We start from the raw sequence: 19933 nt of genomic DNA, 5'->3' as shown, positions 1-19933 counted from the left end.
TTAACGCTTAAACACCTCAACCTCATCCGTTCTCACGTTTTGCGTCCATTGCGGTCTTGGACACCACTTTGGATTCATAAGTGCGTTTTATGAAGCGACCACACTTCGCACTTACATAGGTGATTCTTAGTCAAGTACCTTGCCATACTTGGTCTCTTTGAGAACTACATCTCTTTGAGATCCTTAAGAACCATTAAAAGCCATAGACTTAGCCTTTACCACTAGGCAAGTTCTCCAACACTCTATTGCTCTTCTAGGGAATAGATATAGTTGAGTGTTTCTCATGAACTCCCATAGCTTAGTTGTCCCTTTGAACCAAGTTCTTGAGATCTCCAGTCATCACCACTATGATAATTCTTTAGTTTGTGGATTTCAAACTCATTCCCTCTAGCAACTTATTCATTTGATCACGATTTAACCCTTTGGTTAGCGGATCCGCTAGATTATCTATTGACTTCACGTAGTCAATTGTAATCACTCCTGTTGTGATCAAATGTCTCACGGTGTTATGTCGTCGACGTATATGTCGAGACTTACCATTATAGAAACCATTGTTTGTCCTTCCAATAGCTGCTTGGCTATCGCAGTGGATCAGCACTGGTGGCATTGGCTTAGACCAACATGGAATATCTTCAAGAAAGTTCTTAAGCCACTCGGCTTCCTCACCCGCCTTGTCTAAGGCGATGAACTCCGATTCCATGGTTGATCGGGCTATACATGTCTGTTTTGTGGATTTCCACGATACAGCACCACCCCCAATAGTAAAGACGTATCCACTTGTTGAAAGTGAGTCTCTATTGTCGGATATCCAATTTGCATCACAGTACCCTTCAAGTACCGGGGGGTATCTCGAGAAGTGTAGCCCAAGATTTTAAGTATGTTTTAAATATCTCAAAACCCTCCCAAGAGCTCTCCAATGCTCTTTGCTTGGATTGCTCGTGTAACGGCTCAACTTGTTCATGGCACAAGCAATGTCAGGTCGAGTGCAATTAGTTAAGTACATAATGCATCGGATGACCCGTGCATACTCTTCTTGTGCAACGGGCTCGCCTTTGTTCTTGCTCAAGTGAACGTCGAGTTCAATTGGAGTCTTAACCGGCGCGCCATCATAGGCTTTGAATTTATTCAATATCTTCTCAACATAATGCGATTGTGTTAAGATGATTCCATCCGACGTTCTTAGAATCTTCATTCCAAGAATTACATCGGCTAGATCCATGTCTTTCATGTCAAAGTTTCTCTTTAACATGACCTTTGTATCGTTAATTACTTGAGTGTTGCTACCCAAGATTAACATATCATCAACGTATAGACACACTATAACATGATCGTTATTAGTGCTCTTGATGTAGGCACATTTGTCGCACTCATTGATCTTGAACCCATTTGATAACATCACATTATCAAATTTCAAGTGCCATTGCAATGGCGCTTGTTTCAATCCATATAGAGACTTTACGAGCTTGCATACATTTTTCTCTTGTCCAAGTACTACAAACCCTTCGGGTTGTTCCATATAGATTTCATCTTCTAGTTCACCATTTAGAAACGCAGTCTTTACATCCATTTGATGAATCTCAAGATTGTGCAATGCAGCAATAGCGAGAAGCACTCGGATAGATGTAATCCTTGTTACAGGTGAATAGGTATCGAAGAAGTCATGTCCTTCCTTTTGTTTAAAACTCTTTACTACTAATCGGGCTTTATATTTATCCACTGTTCCATCGGCCTTAAATTTCCTTTTAAATACCCATTTGCAACCTAGAGGTTTCGCACCTTCAAGTAGATCTACCAACACCCAAGTGTGGTTTAGCAAAATTGAATCAATTTCGCTTTGAACAGCTTCTCTCCAATGTAACCCGTCTGGGCCATCGAAGGCTACTTTTATAGATGTCGGTTCTTCATCTAACATAAAAGCAATGTAGTCAGGACCAAATGTTTTTGGTGTTCTGACTCTATTACCACGTCTTAGTACTGTATCTTTTGGATCGGGCCTTGCACGCTTGCGCGATTCAGGTTCCTCATCCGCTGATTTAGAACTGATGGCTTCAATCTCCACTGGTTTAGAACTAGTGGCTTCTTCTTTAATTCTTGTCTCAGAATTGGTTACGACTTTTTCTTTGGCTTTGCAAGGAAATGTATTTTCGAGAAATACGGCATTCCTTGACTCAATTGTTGTCCCTACTGTTATAGTTGATATTTCAGACTTGTGAACAACAAAACGATATGCTCTACTGTTAAGTGCATATCCGATGAAGATGCAATCAACCGTTTTAGGTCCGATTGTAACTTCTTTGGGCGGAGGAACCATCACCTTTGCCAAACACCCCCACACTTTGAGGTATTTGTAGGATGACTTCATTCCCTTCCACAACTCATAAGGAGTAACATCTTTTCCTTTGAGATGGATCTTATTCAAGATATAGTTGGCTGTCAAAACAGCTCCCCCCACATGTTACGTGGTAATCCTGAAGTCAGAAGCAGTGCATTCATCATCTCTTTTAGAGTTCGATTTTTGCGTTCTGCAACACCATTAGATTGTGGTGAATATGGTGCAGTCGTTTGATGGATTATACCACTTGCGTTGCATAACTCCTCAAACGAGGCTACATATTCGCCTCCTCTATCGCTTCGAATCGTTTTGATTTTACAACCAAGTTGATTCTCAACTTCGTTCTTATAATATTTGAACGCTTCTATTGCTTCATCTTTACTTCTTAAAAGATAAATGTAGCAATACCTTGTGCAATCATCTATGAAAGTGATAAAGTACTTTTTACCACCTCTAGTTTGCACCATCTTTAAATCACATACATCCATGTGAATTAATTCAAGGGGTTTTGTGCTTCGTTCCACCGAGTGAAACGACAACTTATTCATTTTTGCTTCAAGACAAATTTCACATTTATCTTGAGTATCCACTTCATTAGCCTTTAGTAAATCTAAATATACTAATCTTTTGATGGCTTTTGAATTTACATGTCCCAATCTACAATGCCATAAATTTGAAGACTCAGTCAAATAAGAGGATGGCTTTGCAACACTGCGAGTTGCTACATTAAGCTTGAAAAGCTCATCGGTTACATAACCTTTTCCGAGGGATTTTCCAAACTTGTACAATGCAAACCTATCAGACTCAAATACAAGTTTAAACTCCTTATTAACTAGAATTGATCCTGACACTAAGTTCTTGCGGATGTCCGGGACATGCAGCACATCCTTCAAAGTGATGGTGACGCCAGACGTCATCATGAGAATCACGTTGCCAACGCCGAGGATTTCGGACGATGCTTGATTCCCCATGTTGATCTTCCTCTCTTCAACGGCAGTGTAGGAGGCAAACTTGCTCCTATCTGAGCAGACATGAGCAGTAGCGCCGGTGTCGATGTACCAGCCACCCTTGTTATCAACAAGGTTAACCTCTTCGGTGACCACAGCAATGAGGTCGTTTTCACCCCAGTCCTTGAACTCCTTCTCAATGACGTGGGCAGTCGGCTTCTTCTTCTTGCTGCGGCAGTCCTTAGCAAAGTGGCCCGGTTTGCCACATTTGTAGCAATCGCCTTCAAACTTCTTTGTAGGCTGCTTTCCCTTCCCTTTGTCACTTGGACGATTTGGGCGAGGGCGTTTGTTGGAGGGACCACCCCGCTCCAAAAGATTGGCTTTGGCTTCAAGTGGAGTGAAGCCCTTAGCCTTTTGGTTGGTTTTGCGCACATCAGCCTCAATGCGCAATTTCACGATCAAGTCTTCAAGGGTCATCTGCTTTCGCTTGTGCTTGAAATAGCTCTTGAAGTCCTTCCAACTAGGAGGAAGCTTGTCAATGATCGTGCACCTTAGAAATTTGTCGGGCAAGGTCATCCCTTCAGCCACTAATGCGTGGATGATCATTTGGAGCTCTTGGACTTGCTCCATGATAGGTCGAGAGTCGACCATCTTGTAGTCCATAAACTTGGATGCTACAACTTGTTCAGTACCTTCAGCATTATCTATGCTATACTTCTTTTCTAGGCTTTCCCACATTTGTTTAGATGTGGTTACATTGGAGTATACATTGTAGAGGCTATCATCTAATGCACTTAAAATAAAATTTTACATAGATAATCCCCTTTTCTCCAAGCTTCATAGTCCGCCATGACTTCGAGCCTAGTCTCTTGGTCGCTTGGCGCGGGCGACTCGTTTTCCGTGAGAAAGTTGGCGCCGCCCAATGTTGTCAAGTAGAACAACATCTTTTGGTACCACCGCTTGAAGTCAGATCCTCCAAACTTTGGTGGCTTCTCGGCAGGTGGCATCATTCTTGGTGCCAAGGGTGCCGCACTTGGTCCATGGAAGGAACCAATTCCGTTGCCCCCGAAGGAGCCAACAACATGGTTGGGCATAGAGCCCGCCATGATCGTACTATCCCCGAAGGGACTAGCACCCGCATGAGACCCGAAGGCCCCAGCACTCGATCCATTAAAGGATCCGAAGGAACCACTAAAAGTGGAACCAACCGATCCACTCGAGGTGGATCCACCAGTGTGCCCAATGGGGTTAACGAACTCCCAAGAGGTTGTTGATGAAGATGGATAGCGCCCGGGAGTGGGTATCATCGTCGGAATCGACGAAGTATTGACCGGTCCAGTGGTCGCAGGAAATGGCAGCGGCGGAGGTGGCAGCAGCGGTGTTGGATTCAGTCGACATCTCCAGCAAAAGGTGTTAATTGTTTCGAAAGTTTTAGTTCAGTTTAAGGTCCAAATTCCTTCAAAGGCAAGTTCCATCTCGTCTTGCGATTGTTGGTTTCTGGATTACAAGAGATAACAGTAGGGCGTAATACAACCCAAAAGAAGGAATACAAATGGAAAACTGAACTGAAATTACAACTGAAAAATTGAAACAACTAAACCGTGAAGTTTGATAGCCGAGTCGAGGAGGCCTCTTCCCGCAAGACGAGATACGCCCCGGTAGTGCTCTCGGTTTGGCGTGTCGTCCCCAAAGGTAAAACGGCTACGTCTCTGGTGAAGCAGCACCGCTATCAGCAGAGCTCCGGCGAACAGGATGGAGGAGATGGCAGAGCTTCGACAGAAAGACAATGCAGAGAGTGAGAGAGCTTATGATGCAAATGCTTGCGTATGTTGTGTCGAGATGCATGGAATGAGTAGCCTATTTATAGGCTCAGTCCACTGCTGGGGGGTCAACAGCCATGATGGCTGTCATCATTGCGAGAGTGTAACTGCCGAACGTTACGACCGTTACGAGAGCTTGTGGCAGGCGTGTGCCTTTCGCGTGTGGAGCGAGTGGATTTCTCACGTGGCAGCCGTGTAGGCTTTGACTGTGCCACGCTTGACAATGTGTCAAGCCACTTGGATTGCTGACTCGGCGGTGGTCTAAAAAGAATAGTAATGGTCCAGACCCAAGCCCAAAGACCAATTGCCAAGATCCAAGTCCAAGTCCAAGATCGGGATCGGGACCGAGGCCCGCTACCACGACCACGGGCACGGGCTCGGGCTCGGGCCGGCGGGAGGTGGCGGCGCGCGTGTTACTTCTGCAATATGGGATAATTAACACTAGTTAATTTTTCCCTAAGCTCTAACTTAAAGCTTTAATTAAAAGCTAATTATGCCCAACTTTAATCCACTATTTCTCACTCACCGGAAATCGGATTTGAGAAAGTGAATATACTACATTTATCTACGTAAAATGTAGATCGACGCTATATCATTTAATTTCATAAAATTAAATGTCTCGTCACATTTATTGTTTGGTCAAAATCCATTGACCGGGCATATTTAATCCATGATTTTTACAGTTTTGTATTCGGGTTACAAAATTACAGTCCTAACCCGCACATTTTATCGGACTATTTGGACCGGGCCACGGGTTTCGGGTTGAAGTACAATTAGGAATTTTTAATTATGTCAAACAAATTAGGGTTTGGTATTTTTCGAGTATTAACAGACATGGTTCATGCTAGTGGCGTTAGAACTGTCACCAATTAAATAGTCCATTTTGTCATTTGAAATGTACATGTTCTAACTTTATCAAGCCAATTTCATGCTATGTCAGTACTATTGTAAATTTATTTCGTCGTACTCGTTTATTAATATGAGAGGCTTTTAGTAGCTGAAGTAGCTAGAAAGAGCGTGTGCAATTGATATTTTTCAATTCAATAGGTCCAGAGGATTTGCTAGATCATAGGGTCTAGGAGATCGTGAAATCTTCAGAATTCGGTAGTTGGACACACACTTTTCCTGCTTCAAAACCTCAACCCACTACACTATTGGCTAGTATAGGGAAGTAAATGATCGATCCCACGAGGACAGATGAGTTAGCATGCATTTGGAGGGTTTTGGGAAGGGCTGGCTACTGCCACGCAACAAGTGGGTTGAGAATTTTAAACTACTGGGTCACGAGAATTAAAAGCACTCAAGTACTAACTAACTACCGGACCTAAGAAACAAGAAGAACACGTACGCATGCATGATTCGAGAGATGACTTAACTAAGGAAATTTTATCAAAACTACCAGGTCAAGTAAAAAAGTTTCCTAAAACGGTTAGACAAAAGAGCATGATAAAGCAGTGGGACATATTCCCGATTTAGCTACTGCGATAGGTAAAGCTGCAAAAGCAAATAAACAACGGATCTGGATCTAATTACCAACAATCTTCATCTTCTTCAGCAAATAAATATGAACATGAACGAAACAGAGCATAAAAAACAGAGCAAACTCACATCGAATGTCGAACATTATGATTAAGCAGAAAACTATCAGATCTAAGCTACCATGTCAAGTAAATCGAAAGCAATAGACATAGCCATGCAGATCCAACAAGTACGTATCAAATTAATCTCTCGAAACCACAATCCACTCCAGATCCAACCGATCCAAACTCAACAACACCCAGATCCATATCCATCCACTCCGATTCAAACAATTCCACAACTAACCAACTCAGATTCAACCAATCTCAACTCCAATTCAACAGTCAATTGCAAAAAGTATCCAAAATCAGTAAAACCCACATCAAACATCAGAAACCAAAGTAAAACAAAAAATAGAAATTGCCATAGCTACGGAAATAAGATCCAGAACACAAAAGCAGTCGCCGAGCTCCCGGCAAGGAAGTTCACGGCGAGAATAAACGATAGAAAATAAAAACAGATTGTATCTTCACCCTCGTGAGGACGGTGTTACACCACAGAAACTAACTATCGTCAAGCCTGCCCAGAATTTCCCATCGATGCCAAGTGCGTGTGTGAAGTGAGCTAAGACTAGAGAATGGAACTAAGGAGACTAAGAGTTATTTTAAAAAAAATTAACTCCTATATAAGAGAGGAAATTGCAAATAAACTCATAAACTGTAGATAGGAGGAAAATTACAACAGATGTCAAAAGGACTTGAACTCAGCACCTCATGCAATAATGTCTAAGTTCCTTGCCGCTAGGACAAAGGCTCTGGACAACTAAGGAGATTAAGAGTGAAAGATAAAAAGTGATAAAAAATTCTTTCTCTTCAAAAGGGGTCGACCCTTTATATAGGCACAGATCCCTAGGGAACTCATTCTTCATAATTTGTCTTTTTTGCCCTTGATCCTTATACTTGCTCCTTGCTCCATTTTTTGTATTATGCCAACGTTTCTTTTCATTTCCTCGATCTGGTAAATTGCTAGCATTTTTCACTTCATTTTCCTCCTTTTCCTCTGCCCCTAGTAATTTGTATGCGCTTCCTGGGTTTATATGCACCGGAACTTACAAACACTTATTAGTTCACTGAATTTATAGAATTTAACCCCATAACCAATGCATGAAATGAGCGTTATTAGTAGCAATGGAATCTCTTTCTGTTGCTCCTTAATAATGACTAGGAACGACACCTGCATATTTGTGAGTGTTGCTGCGGTTTGGGAGAATATGATTTTCCACCTTTCGGATGTTTAGGAATTTATATCTTGATTGCCGATTTTTTTCACCGACATTTATTTACAAAAGTGAAATAATAAATACTAAGTGATGTTTATCCAATCATGTGTGATTCTTTTGAATAACAATCCGAAATAATGAGACAAAATCGACTTACGTTCTGCAAAATTTAAATATGCACACGTAATGTAACCATGTTATAGCGTTATGTGTGAGCTATATCGTTACAAAAGAGATAATTAATTGCAGATGGAATTAAATAATCTAAATTTCAAAAAAATGACAATTTTATCTGAAATTATGAACACAAACCGAAAAATTCAATAGATAAAATGGTAATAATGGTTACATTCCAATCTTATAATAACGTCCAAATTTGAGAATAAAAACGTTATCTATGTTGACAACAAGATTATGCCCTCTTAAATGGGCCAATTCGAAAACCCTAGATTCTGATTTACTCTGTGCAATTTCACATAAAGCCCAAACCCAGCTGCCCCCAATTTTACACCAACCTCAATCTCATCTCTCTCTCTCTTCCCCAAATTTCTTTTCCAATTTCTGATTACTTTTTCCCAATCAACCAAATGAATTAAAACTTAATTTTTGCTGCATAACACCGTTCGCTTAAACACTCAAAATAAATAAAATTTCCCCCCATTTTTCCTCGTGTAATTATGGCCTTTCATGTTGCTTGCCCAATTACCTGGTAACCGCTGCTCTAATCTTGTCACTGACTCCAATTATTTGCGGTGCACACGTTCCCTCACTTGTGTATTCGCATCCCTTCTCCCCATTTCATTTTTATTCGCACTCGGGAGGTGTTTCTGTGTTGAGTTGTGAGTTAAATCTCGGATCTTTTGTGTGATTGCAGCCGGAAAATATGTTTCTGCGCGCTGGGATTTGCTGGGCCGCTGCGGGGCGACAAGGGGAAGGGGGATTTTTTGCAGGAGGCTGCTAGGGTTGAGCAATTCCTCAAGGACCCGTGGCTGATCAAGGCCAGGGAGAATGCGACCGTTCAGGTTAAAGTCCCCAAAGTTCCTGTTTCTCCCGCGCTGCCGCCTCCGCCGCCCCAATTGGCGGCGGATGTGTCGGCGGTGGTGGTCGGCGAGGAGGCGTCGGCGCAGGTGAAGAGGGCTGCGTTGCAGAAACAAGCTGCTGCTGCATCGTTGGTGGCTGAGGATTATGCCAGGAGGTTTGAGTCTGGTGATTTGGAGGTAAATGGCTTTTTTTTTGCACATATAATTTGTGGGGTTTCTGAATTGTTTGATTCATGTGGGGGGTTTTTTGTGTTTGTAGAATGCAGGATCCGTAAAGGTTGGATTTTTCCTAATTGTTGATTGGTTTCTGTGTTTTGAATTTGTCTTCCTAATTTGAAATGGTGGCTTGTATAGGAAGAACTAAGTCTAATTGACAAGTATTTCAGCTGTATTGTTTAAGAAAGTAGTTTATGCACCTTTTAAAATCTGATTAGGGCCGAGTGAAGTTAATCTTATGTCAGGTTTTGTGTGTTTCTCATATGTTAAAGACACAATTTTTTCTAAAAAGTTAATAGAAAGAATTAGGATCTTACTATATAATTCCACTTGATATCTAGGTGCTGTTTTTTGTTTATGAAAGTGGTGTTGGAAACACCCCACAGGAAAAAGGAAATACATGGGGGGGGGGGGGGTACAAAGAAATGGCACAATGTAGTCTTTTAATGACCTTAAATATGAATGGTTTTTTATTTTAATTTATACGGTGTTTGAATGGTTTGATTCATGTTGATAGTGCACCTGTCTTCTGGTCCTAGTTATTGGTTATTTGTTTGTAGAATGTGTGATGTATGAAGGTTGTAATCTTCCTGGTTATTAATTTGCATGGTTCTGTAAGTCGAAATGCCAAGTACCTCATTTGCGATTGTCTATTATAGTATTATCTTGATTTTTGTCTGAGACAGATGTTTCTGTTATATCCTGAAATTAGAAATTTGCTTTCCCATTTTTATCAGTTACTCTATCACATATGTGTTCCACACGTTGCATATATTCGATAAAGTTTTTGTGTAAAGCACATGCTTCTTTTGTATCATAATTGTTTCTTTAATTTATCATCTTCAAAAACATTCTCTAGTTTCTGCAAGTATTGCAGTGTTTCATTAAATCTCCTTGAAATTAAAGTTAGAAGCTTTATAGATATAACCCTTTATTTTGGTCAGTTAACACTTCCTCACTCTGTCAATAGGTGCAAGTTCATGACTACTAAAAACATTACAATTTCTGGTAGTTATTCAAAATATTTTGAACTACATTTGGTTTAAATATCATGATTTTGTGAAAAGAAAGTTAGCATCATACAATCTAACAAAAGGAACTAGGAAGGATGCAAATTATTAATTTTAAAATCTCTAAAGTAATTTTTTTTGTTAAGAACTACTATTAGACATGAATCAATGATGACTGTAATTGGTTTTATGTTCTTTGAAATAAAACACTTTTGGGGATGATATACAATGGAGTATTGCTAAAAGAAATAGTTTTTCAGAACTTGATAATGACATTTCATAATTCCTGTACAACTCTCTTGATAATTTATGCTACACTGAATACCTGAGAATATCTATCTATTCAAGCTAAGTCATTCGGTTGCCCTTATAATTAATTCTTCTAGCAGGCTTCAGCTGGGGATGCTGCTGGAGAAGAGCAAGGCCTATCAACCGCCAAAGTGATGTGCCGAATATGCTTTTCTGGTGAAAATGACCGAAGTGAAAGGGCAAGGAAGATGCTCTCTTGCAATAGTTGTGGCAAGAAGTATCACCGGAGCTGTCTTAAAGCTTGGTCCCAGAACAGAGGTAGTTCTCAGAGCTGCACTGAAGTAATTAATGGCATTTGCTTTGTTTATTTTCTGACGAAATGTTTGAAATAGATCTTTTCCACTGGAGTTCTTGGACTTGCCCTTCTTGCCGTTTATGTGAGGTTGATATCTCACTCCTTATACATTTATGGTGAATTATATAGAAGCATGGTTATTTTTCCTTACTTTGGAGATACATTTAATTTTTATTAATAAGAATGCTGATAATGATGGTTTTTAATAAGGGATGATTATGTACTATCACGGGATTTTGTTATTTAAATTGAGATATTACTGTCCCGTTGAGAAGTTTGACTTTGAAGAATATCTTAAGATGGGAAGATGTGTTGTTGGGTGACAGTTTTTATTTATTTATTTTATTTTATTTTATTTTTTTAAAATTAATTGATTAATACTTGTGTGGTAAGGCTGGTGACAGATATTGGAATCCCTAACTGGAAATCCCATAATTATTAAACTGCTTTTCATATATCTTTTTGTTACTTAGGTGTGTCGGAGAACTGGAGATCCAAATAAGTTCATGTTCTGTAAAAGGTGTGATGGTGCGTACCATTGTTACTGTCAGCAACCACCACATAAGGTGTGATATAATTTTTTTGTTCCTGAAAAATTACCATTGATCAATTAACTTATGCATTTTAATTTGAGGCATGCAGAATGTTGGCCATGGACCTTATCTGTGTCCCAAACACACCAAATGCCATAGCTGTGATTCTACAGTACCTGGAAATGGCTTAAGTGTAAGGTTAGTATTTCTATCTCAATTTCGAGTCATTATTTCCTTGATTGCCAGCTTCTTTGCTATTCTCGTTTTTGAACAAATTCCATCAGCTGATGGGTTTTGGATTATAGTGCGTTTGGTTACTTTGCTTGGATCTTAACTCTATTATGAAGCTTGTATCTATTGTATCTATTGTATATTATGTGCTGTTATGCATGTCTAAAAGCTGTACTTCAGAAGCATCTGTATATATATTATTTACAACAGAACTCCTATCTTCAATACCAATGAATGTATTTCTGGCACATCTCTGATGAAGATTTCTTGTATTTTTATAATGCTATCAACTAAGATCTAGTTTCAGGATGATTGATGAAGTGACTCTGACTCTGACTCGAGTGTATGCTTGAATATTTTGTAGGTGGCTATTGGGCTATACATGTTGTGATGCTTGCGGAAGATTGTTTGGCAAAGGGAATTACTGCCCAGTCTGTCTGAAGGTATTGCATTATACCAGTCCATGTTGACAAATTTACTAGTCCTCCTCTGCTCATAAGGCTCAAAAACACTTTGTCTTAAGCAGCAAAGGTTGATTGCTTAATTTTTTACTCACAACTGCAGGTGTATAGAGACTCTGAATCAACTCCTATGGTGTGCTGTGATATCTGTCAACGTTGGGTGCATTGTCCTTGTGATGGAATCAGGTATTTCTTACTCCTTTTCTTTCTCTTCTCTCATTGATATATTTTCTTTTGGTAATACCTTTTCAGATAGAAGATTGGACAATGAATTGGTAATTTTGATGAAAGATTATTGGAATGTGGGTGTGAAATGTGAATCACATGAGAACTAGGATTGTTGTTTGGTTGTTCCTTAGTCTTGAAAATTTGTCAACTTGTGAAGAGCTAGGACGATAAACTTGATTAAGGTTTAGGATCCATATAAGGGAATTTTAGTTCATATTTATGCCTTCTTGTGCTTTGCTAGTACTTCAATTTATTACATAACCAGGTGACTGTTCAACTTTAATATGCTCTTTTAATGTTCTAGATATAAATTTAGGTTACGAAAAAAGGGAAGATTTAAAATTGCAATTTCATGTTGTTTACAGTATAAAGGAAGTAAAATGCTAAGAATTGATATACAAGTGCTTCTGCATCAGCATATGGTGATTGGTGAATTTAAGCAGGAGCATGTTTTTCTCAGTCTTCTCTCCATCCCAGAAAATAGTGCACACTTTGCCAGTTTTCATGTGACCCAACTTCCATTTTTTGGCCACATTTCCTCAATTTACCCTCATTTTGCACACCTATTCACAAAAAAAACATCACAGTCCTTACTTAGTCCACCATTATCCATAGATTAAAAACAACAAAGTGGGCCCTTTCTACACCCAAAACACACTACCTCACTTTTATTAAAACCCATGCCACACCAAGTTGTACTCTTTTGAGGGATGTAGGGAGTATAACTTTGGTTTATCTTAAGCTGCAGAGGGGTTTATTTTTCAGTTTTCATGTGCTCCTCCAACAACAGTTAAGGACAGGTTATAAACCTATAATCATATTTTTTTAATATTAATAGGTATCTATAGCCTAGTTTTTCAAGAGAATGCATTTTCCACTTACATTGTACTCTTGTTTGCTGAAGTGATAAAAGGGATTTACATAGAAAAGGCCTTGTAGAAGTTGTGTAGATGGTTGGGCTAAAAGATAACAAGAAAAATGAACCCGGGTCTTTTATAAATTTGTGCATCTGGCAATACCTTTTATATTCTCCAGCATTCAAGTAATATTTCCATAATTCTGAAAGTAAGTGATTGTTTAGCTAATCTAAGGATAAGACAACAATCTCTTATAATATGTTAGCCAAAGAGGCATAAGAATGCCGGTTAATTAAACAAGTGCCTATAACGTTCAATTTGTTAGCTTCTAGCATTAGCTGGCTAGGCTTGGAGAGGTATATGTCAAGATTTAACCTTGTGGGCTTGCAGTTCTTCTGTTTTGTGTCACCAAGAAATTTATCTCCTCCTTTCTGATCCTTAAACTCACCTTCACTACTCACGACAAGTGTGGGGCGTTATTGACTAACAGTATGGGCAGCATATACACGTGCTCATTTTTATATGAATATGCAAACTTTAATTCCTCATGTATTAGTTTAATTACACAATCTTCTCCTGCACTCATTTATGATCGCCCTTGCATTGGTGAATGAAATTGTTATGCTTTGGTTTTTCTTGTTTTTTTTGGGTGCATCTTCAGACTTTGCCAATTCTGATTGTTTTGGGCACCTCTTTTGACTGGATTTTGACTTAAATTCTACTGACATCAAACTCAAATTTCAGTGATGCAAAATACATGCAGTTTCAAGTTGATGGAAATCTCCAATATGTTTGCCCAACATGCCGTGGAGAATGCCCCATGGTGATTTTTCGTACATGCTGGTCAATAGGGATATATACCATGTGAATGATGCAATTTCTTTTACCGATTCTCTTAGTTTGGCTTCAATGGTATCTCCTTTTGCCAGGTTACAAATCTTGAGGAGGCTGTTCAGGAGCTCTGGAAGCGAAGAGATGAGGCTGATAAGGATTTGATAGCAAGCTTGAGGGCAGCTGCTGGTTTGCCAACTCAAGAAGAAATATTTGACATTTCACCCTTTTCTGATGATGAAGAGAGCGGTCCTATATCAGTAAAGAATGAACATAGCCGTTCGTTGAAGTTTTCTCTTAAAGGGTTAGGTAATAAATCACCAAGAAAGAGCAAAGAGCATGGCAAAAAATCTTCACATAAGAAGTATGGTAAGAAAAAGGGTAATGAAACATCTTTGGTTGGTGGAGTTGATACAAATCGGAGTTTAGATGGGTATGCTGATGATCCATCTGGACAGAACACCGTCAGTAATAAAAATGATGAAATGCACCCTTCCCATGAACCTGCTTCTACTTTCTATCCTGTTGCTGGAAGCTTGATGGAAGACACAGTTATGGTAAATGAAGCAGCTGCCTCGAAACACAAGTATATAGATGAGGTTTCAGCGACCAATGTAACAAAGGCATCTAGAACTATCAGAATAAAGAGTAATAAATCTCGTGCCTTCACTAATGGGGAGGAAATAGGAAGTAACAGTGGGGCGCCCAAGAATGCTCAGGGGCCAAAGCTTGTTATACATTTGGGAGGCCGAAGTAAAAATGCTAGTCCCCCTATCGGGCAAGCCAAGGCTTCATCAAAAGGTATGCATTTCCTATGTATGCTGCTTTTGGCCTTTTTATAGTTTGGAATTGCTAATGATATTAAGAAACAAAAAGGATCATTTTCTGCTGGTTGTTGCTTACATGAATTTTGTAATTTAGTGATGAAGATGTAAGAAAGTATTTGGATTCAACGTGAAAATAAGTATCGTACTCTATCCTTGAAAACAAAAGTAAAGGCAACTTTTTGGTCAAAGTTCTTGAATCTAATCCCAAACATAAATTTACCTAATGATGAATATTAGATCTATTGATGCATACCATTGTTGAGCTTCACGATGTAAAAAACTAATGCTCTGTGCATGTATGCTGTAGGAACTGAAGATACAGGACAACTGAAACAACATCAAGAGCACATCGATAGACCTAATTCTGCAGTTAAAGTAGGGGAGCAAAAAGGTAATGCACTCTGAGTAAAAGAAATCAAGTTCTCTGTCATGCATCTTCATTTTGCATCCCTCTCGTAGTCTCTTTTGATTTGTGCTCTTCGTATAGTGACAAAAAAACAGTCTTGTTTGTTGCAGGGGAAGTGAAAGGTATTAAGTTACATGTTAAAGAAGGCCCATTGATAAAGCTCAAGAATGCTTCTAATTTAGGTTTGTCTAACATAACCTCAAAACATACCGGAGGAGGTTTCAGCGATGGCCATGAATCGGTTTCTCCTAGGAATACGTACTCAGTGCTTGGCAAAAGAAGTGCCGAAGAAAGTGCATCTGCAAGGAGTGGCTCTGAAGCCCCTGCGAGCCGAAGGATCAAGTACTCGTCAAAAGGGCATGGTGAGGATGCGTCCGTTTCTGGTGACCATATTGATGACAGCAGTGCTCCGACAAAGGAGCGGAAGCCTTACTTGAAGTTTAAAATCCCCAAGAATTCTAACAATGGAAATCAAACCGTATCCAGTAATTTGACCATCGGAAATCAGGATTCGTTGCCTCCTTCTGGGAAGGATGAGATCACTTACACAAGGGGCCAGAGGTCGAAACGAAGGAGACCAGCACCGGGTGATGAAGATTCCTCCCAATGGCGTGAAGACAGTACCATAAAGGACTTCACAGATGCCAATTGGATACTGCAGAAATTGGGGAAAGATGCTGCCGGGAAAAGAGTAGAAGTTCATCAGCCTTCGAGCAACTCCTGGTGAGTTTTCATCGCAAGAGAACGATGCTACATCTTTAATTCACTATCTTTTGAATTGCCCACGTGTTCTAAATGGCGAATTTCTCTGTTTCTTGTTTGGCAGGCATAGGGGTACAGTGGTGGAAGTTTTCGAGGGAACGCCTGTTGTTTCTATCGCTCTTGATGATGGGAAGTCCAAGTGTTTGGAGCTTGGAAAGCAGGGGATTCGTTTCATTTCTCAGAAGCAAAAGCATTGAGTTAGATCTTTAATTTTCTTGTTTGGGAGTAGACAAGGCGTTCTTAAAAAATGGGGAAAGATTTACTGCGGCTCTGTAAAAGTCAGTCTGTAATGTTTTTAATGTAAATGCTTAGAAACTGTTTTGTATCTATAGCTTTGCTCCCTTCCCCTCCCTCCCTAGACCTAGACATACCATTCATAATTGTAAGAAATCTTTGTACCTTTGTATCACTTGCTCTATTCATTTTAAATTCCAATTTAATAGAGAATGCCCAATATTCTTGATTACATATTGTCTTGAATTCATGAACAGTTTTTTCACTATTTAGACTGAAGATTGGATGATAATAGCATTTACAGTGGAGCAAAACATGAAAATCAAGAAGAAGAATATGTAGATGCAATAAGGATCAATTTTTGCATCTCCCAAGCCTCAAAGCAGCAGCATCAGATTATATAATCTGAGATGAAGAAGATGCATTCAAAGTGGGAAGCAAGACAACAATAATCATACTGGCGGAGGTGGGAGGTCCAACAAGAGCCAGAAGCCGACACAGTCGTCCGAGTCCAAGTCCTCTTGAATGGCAAGAAAGTGCAACCCTCCGCAGGCCTTCTTGGCTGCTTCCCAAGCTTCAGCTTCACTTGTACTCACTGGTGTCTTCTTGTATGTGGCATACACGTAACGCGTTGAGATCCCAACGGACAGGACCACAGAAGCTCGACTCGTGTCAGCTTCAACCGAGCACACCTCTAACCCGTTCATCCATCCTGCAACATTGTCATTTCAAGACTCAATTTGAAACTTGTTCACACTAGACTTTACTATTTATTTCGAAGAAGGGTACACATGAGCAGAATCGCATATAAGAACACTGCAACAACATAATACCTGCTAATGGTTTAGCTCGAGATGATGCAACCGCGAGTCCAGGAATTAGTGTTTCCTCACCGACTTCAATCCCCAGAAGATCCAAATCTAAGGTAGCACCAAAAGCAAATCTTGTCTCCAAAGATGATGCCTCTTCTTGGACAGCTGCACAGAGAATCAAAATTAGCAGTTTTCTAACATTTAACATCTGATTTTGCCTTTCTACATTGTAAGATCAATGTCAAGATGTCTTTCAAAATAAATAGGGGAGCTGAGGGCTACTCAAGAGACAGCAGGAGGTGGTATTAAACCTCGAGTTTAACGACTGAACATGCAGAGAGAATAAGAGAGATCCTCTAGAACACTCGACTATGAATCTAGTGACAAACCGGATGTCTTGTGCCATTTCCACACAAGTAAGTACCTGAAAAGGGCAACTGAACAAATGCCCACTTTTCTCCATATAAATTTTCTGGAAGTTCCATAGGGAAAGGATTATCGAGTGCAAGAAGTGGCTTTGATCCCTTCTGGAAACCAGGATGTCGTGTGTATACAGTTTCGTAACGCTCTTCGAGCCACAGAACCAGAGACAAACACTGAAGTAAAGAGCATGTGAAAAATTAAAAAAATAGGATTATCACACATTAATCTAACATTTTCCACACATAAGGCATAAATTTTGGAAATAAGCACAAGCATATTGTAAATCCAAAACAGAAAACTACAGCTATATAAACATAAATCCAGATAACATCATCATCGTATAAATGAAGAACGGATGAGTTGTTCATCCTAAAAAGTTCGAAAAGAGACACAACCACCTGAATTTTCAACTCAAAATCCTCCAAATAGCTCCTTCCAAATTGTTTAGATCTAAAAAGTTTTGCTACTCAAACACTAACACAGACTTTGAAATCCTAGCTACACGCCTCCCTTGCTTAAGGGGCGTGTACTATCCAGGATTGACAATATGCACAATTCAGTAATTTTATGTTCATCACGAGGATTCTCCAATGCTAATCCTTTCAACAAGATATGAACCAAGCAAGTAATCTCAAATTGTAGAAATAACCAAGGGCTTCATGTTATCTCAAGTTTACCAAGTGATGTTGCTAATGCTCACCCGTTTACTCGGAATAGGTTTTATACCAAGCTCACTGCAAGCTCTCGTAATAATCGTCTGCATCTGTGACCTGAAAAACACAAAATTCATGATCTTAAATGAAATTGGGGAAAAGAGCAACCAAACCTCAAAGAAACAACAAAATCCTTACCTGAAAAATTTAATTTTTTCTGGCAAAGGCAAGCCCAATTCATCACAGATGGAGACGATAGCATTCTTAAGAGTGACGCTGTTGATAACATTGTTGGGAAAATACTTGGTATACTGCAGCGAAAGCGACACATCGCAAACAACAAGCTCCCAAGTCTTTTTCCCCCTAATGTCGAGGATCGGCCTAGAGCAGAAATCCACCTCCCACTCTGTGATGCTCTCCGGATCCGTCTCCGGGTCGAGATAGCTGAGCTCCGAGGTGGGGTCGTCGTTTATCTCTTCTTCTTCGAAGGCGGAATTCCCGGTTTCAGGCTGCAATGGCGTGGAAGAAACTGAACTTCCCGAGACAGAGAAGCAAATTGGGGAATTCCTGAGAGTTAGGGTTTTTATGTGGGGTGGGTGAATTTGCACTTTAGAGAGGGGGGTTTTGGTGGTTTTGATTGGAGTGGAATTGAAGGTTAGACTCGCCATTGATGATGAATTGAAGGGATAAGAGAAGAGTGAAGAGTGAGAGGGGGAAATGATTTCAAGGGTTGTTAAATTAGTTATCCATCACAATATTCCTTTCTATATAGTAGTATTTCCTTTGGACTTTTTTAGTTTTTTTTCAAAACCAAAATTCTAAACTGATTCGGTAAATTAAAATTTATGTGGCAATCAAAACGATTTGAATAAGTTTAAAAATTAATAAAAAAAATAAATGCCGTCATCTTTCTCACTTATCTCTCCACTTTCTCTTCCTTATCATAGAGGCTAGTGTCATCAGCCCACAACGTTCCCGCTCGAGCGCGTGGACTCACTCGTCGTAGGCAGGGAGGAGTGGGTCATGTTGCTCCGGTCTTTGCGCTTGTATGTTATCTCGAAGTATAATCATACATCAAATGTCACAACATACCTCCACCTTATAAAATGAAAACGATGAAGCCAAAAATAAAGATCAATAAATACAAAATTCCATCGTTTTGATTGCTATATCAGTTTTGATTTTTGTATTTATATAGAAATAAATTTCAGGAAAAATAACTGGCAAATAACTCTTTATTATCATGTTTTTCTAGTAGGTGAGTTGTAAAATTAATAATATCTTGTCACAATATAAGCACAAATACTATAATTTAATGTGCCAAAGCTTTATGTTAAGTTTTCTTGTGTACTAATCTTACATATCAAATCTCCACCAATATTAGCTAATAAGAAAAATGATGGAATAATCACTTCAAAAATATTCCGTTGCCGGGACTTGAACCCGGGTCTCTCGGGTGAGAGCCGAGTATCCTAACCAACTAGACTACAACGGATTTGGTAATTAATGTGATATAATATAATATATTGGCATACGATGTACACGATAGTAATATTAAAAAACAAAGCTATTTTTAAAATTTTTGGCATACGATATACACGATACTACCTTTAAGTAGAAATTATTTTTAAAATTAGGCGGTTTCTTAAAATTTTAAAATTTTTTATTTTAGGATATAGATCTCACAATTGACTAATACTATTTTCATTATTTTTTATTTTTAAATTTTATTTTATCTATTTTTCTTTTCTTTTTTTTTACTTTACAATTTTTTTGTATTAAAACTCACACTATTTTAAAACTTTTTACTTTCTAAAGCTGGAGATAGTATTTAACATCCTCATGCTGCTGTAGTGCTGTTAGTGAGAAAGTGAGCCTATTTTATAACACGTAATTAAGATAAAATTAG

General features: G+C 39.2%; 2 protein-coding genes and 1 non-coding gene across 4 annotated transcripts; 1 reads left to right on the top strand and 2 right to left on the bottom strand.

Annotated features, from left to right (window-relative positions):
- The first annotated feature begins 8432 nt into the window (after positions 1-8432).
- LOC121751884 lies at positions 8433-16368 on the top strand. Of its 2 annotated transcripts, XM_042146691.1 has the most exons (13): positions 8433-8605; positions 8771-9113; positions 10552-10729; positions 10804-10853; positions 11240-11332; positions 11409-11497; positions 11895-11973; positions 12095-12177; positions 13821-13899; positions 14006-14708; positions 15042-15125; positions 15251-15863; positions 15967-16368. In XM_042146691.1, exons 1-13 carry the CDS (start codon positions 8574-8576, stop codon positions 16097-16099), a joined length of 2559 nt encoding a protein of 852 aa, XP_042002625.1. In that variant the 5' UTR covers positions 8433-8573; the 3' UTR covers positions 16100-16368. The 2 variants fall into 2 exon arrangements, with proteins under 2 accessions (XP_042002625.1, XP_042002626.1); XM_042146692.1 differs by lacking the exons at positions 8433-8605; positions 10804-10853 and having other exon boundaries at positions 8976-9113.
- LOC121751885 (protein TAB2 homolog, chloroplastic-like) lies at positions 16321-18746 on the bottom strand. Its single transcript, XM_042146693.1, has 5 exons — positions 18223-18746; positions 18072-18141; positions 17373-17544; positions 16970-17113; positions 16321-16848 (listed from the first exon to the last, which is right to left on the bottom strand). Exons 1-5 carry the CDS (start codon positions 18690-18692, stop codon positions 16589-16591), a joined length of 1116 nt encoding a protein of 371 aa, XP_042002627.1. The 5' UTR covers positions 18693-18746; the 3' UTR covers positions 16321-16588.
- A 700-nt stretch (positions 18747-19446) lies between these two features.
- On the bottom strand, positions 19447-19519 carry TRNAE-CUC. Its single transcript has one exon. It is a non-coding gene; the product is annotated as a tRNA-Glu (tRNA).
- Between the last annotated feature and the right edge of the window lie 414 nt (positions 19520-19933).

The sequence above is a fragment of the Salvia splendens genome, chromosome 10, assembly GCF_004379255.2.
Source record: "Salvia splendens isolate huo1 chromosome 10, SspV2, whole genome shotgun sequence".
Classification (NCBI taxonomy): domain Eukaryota; kingdom Viridiplantae; phylum Streptophyta; class Magnoliopsida; order Lamiales; family Lamiaceae; genus Salvia; species Salvia splendens.
Note: the sequence above shows the minus strand (reverse complement) of the source record. Positions and strands in the feature narration are given on the sequence as shown.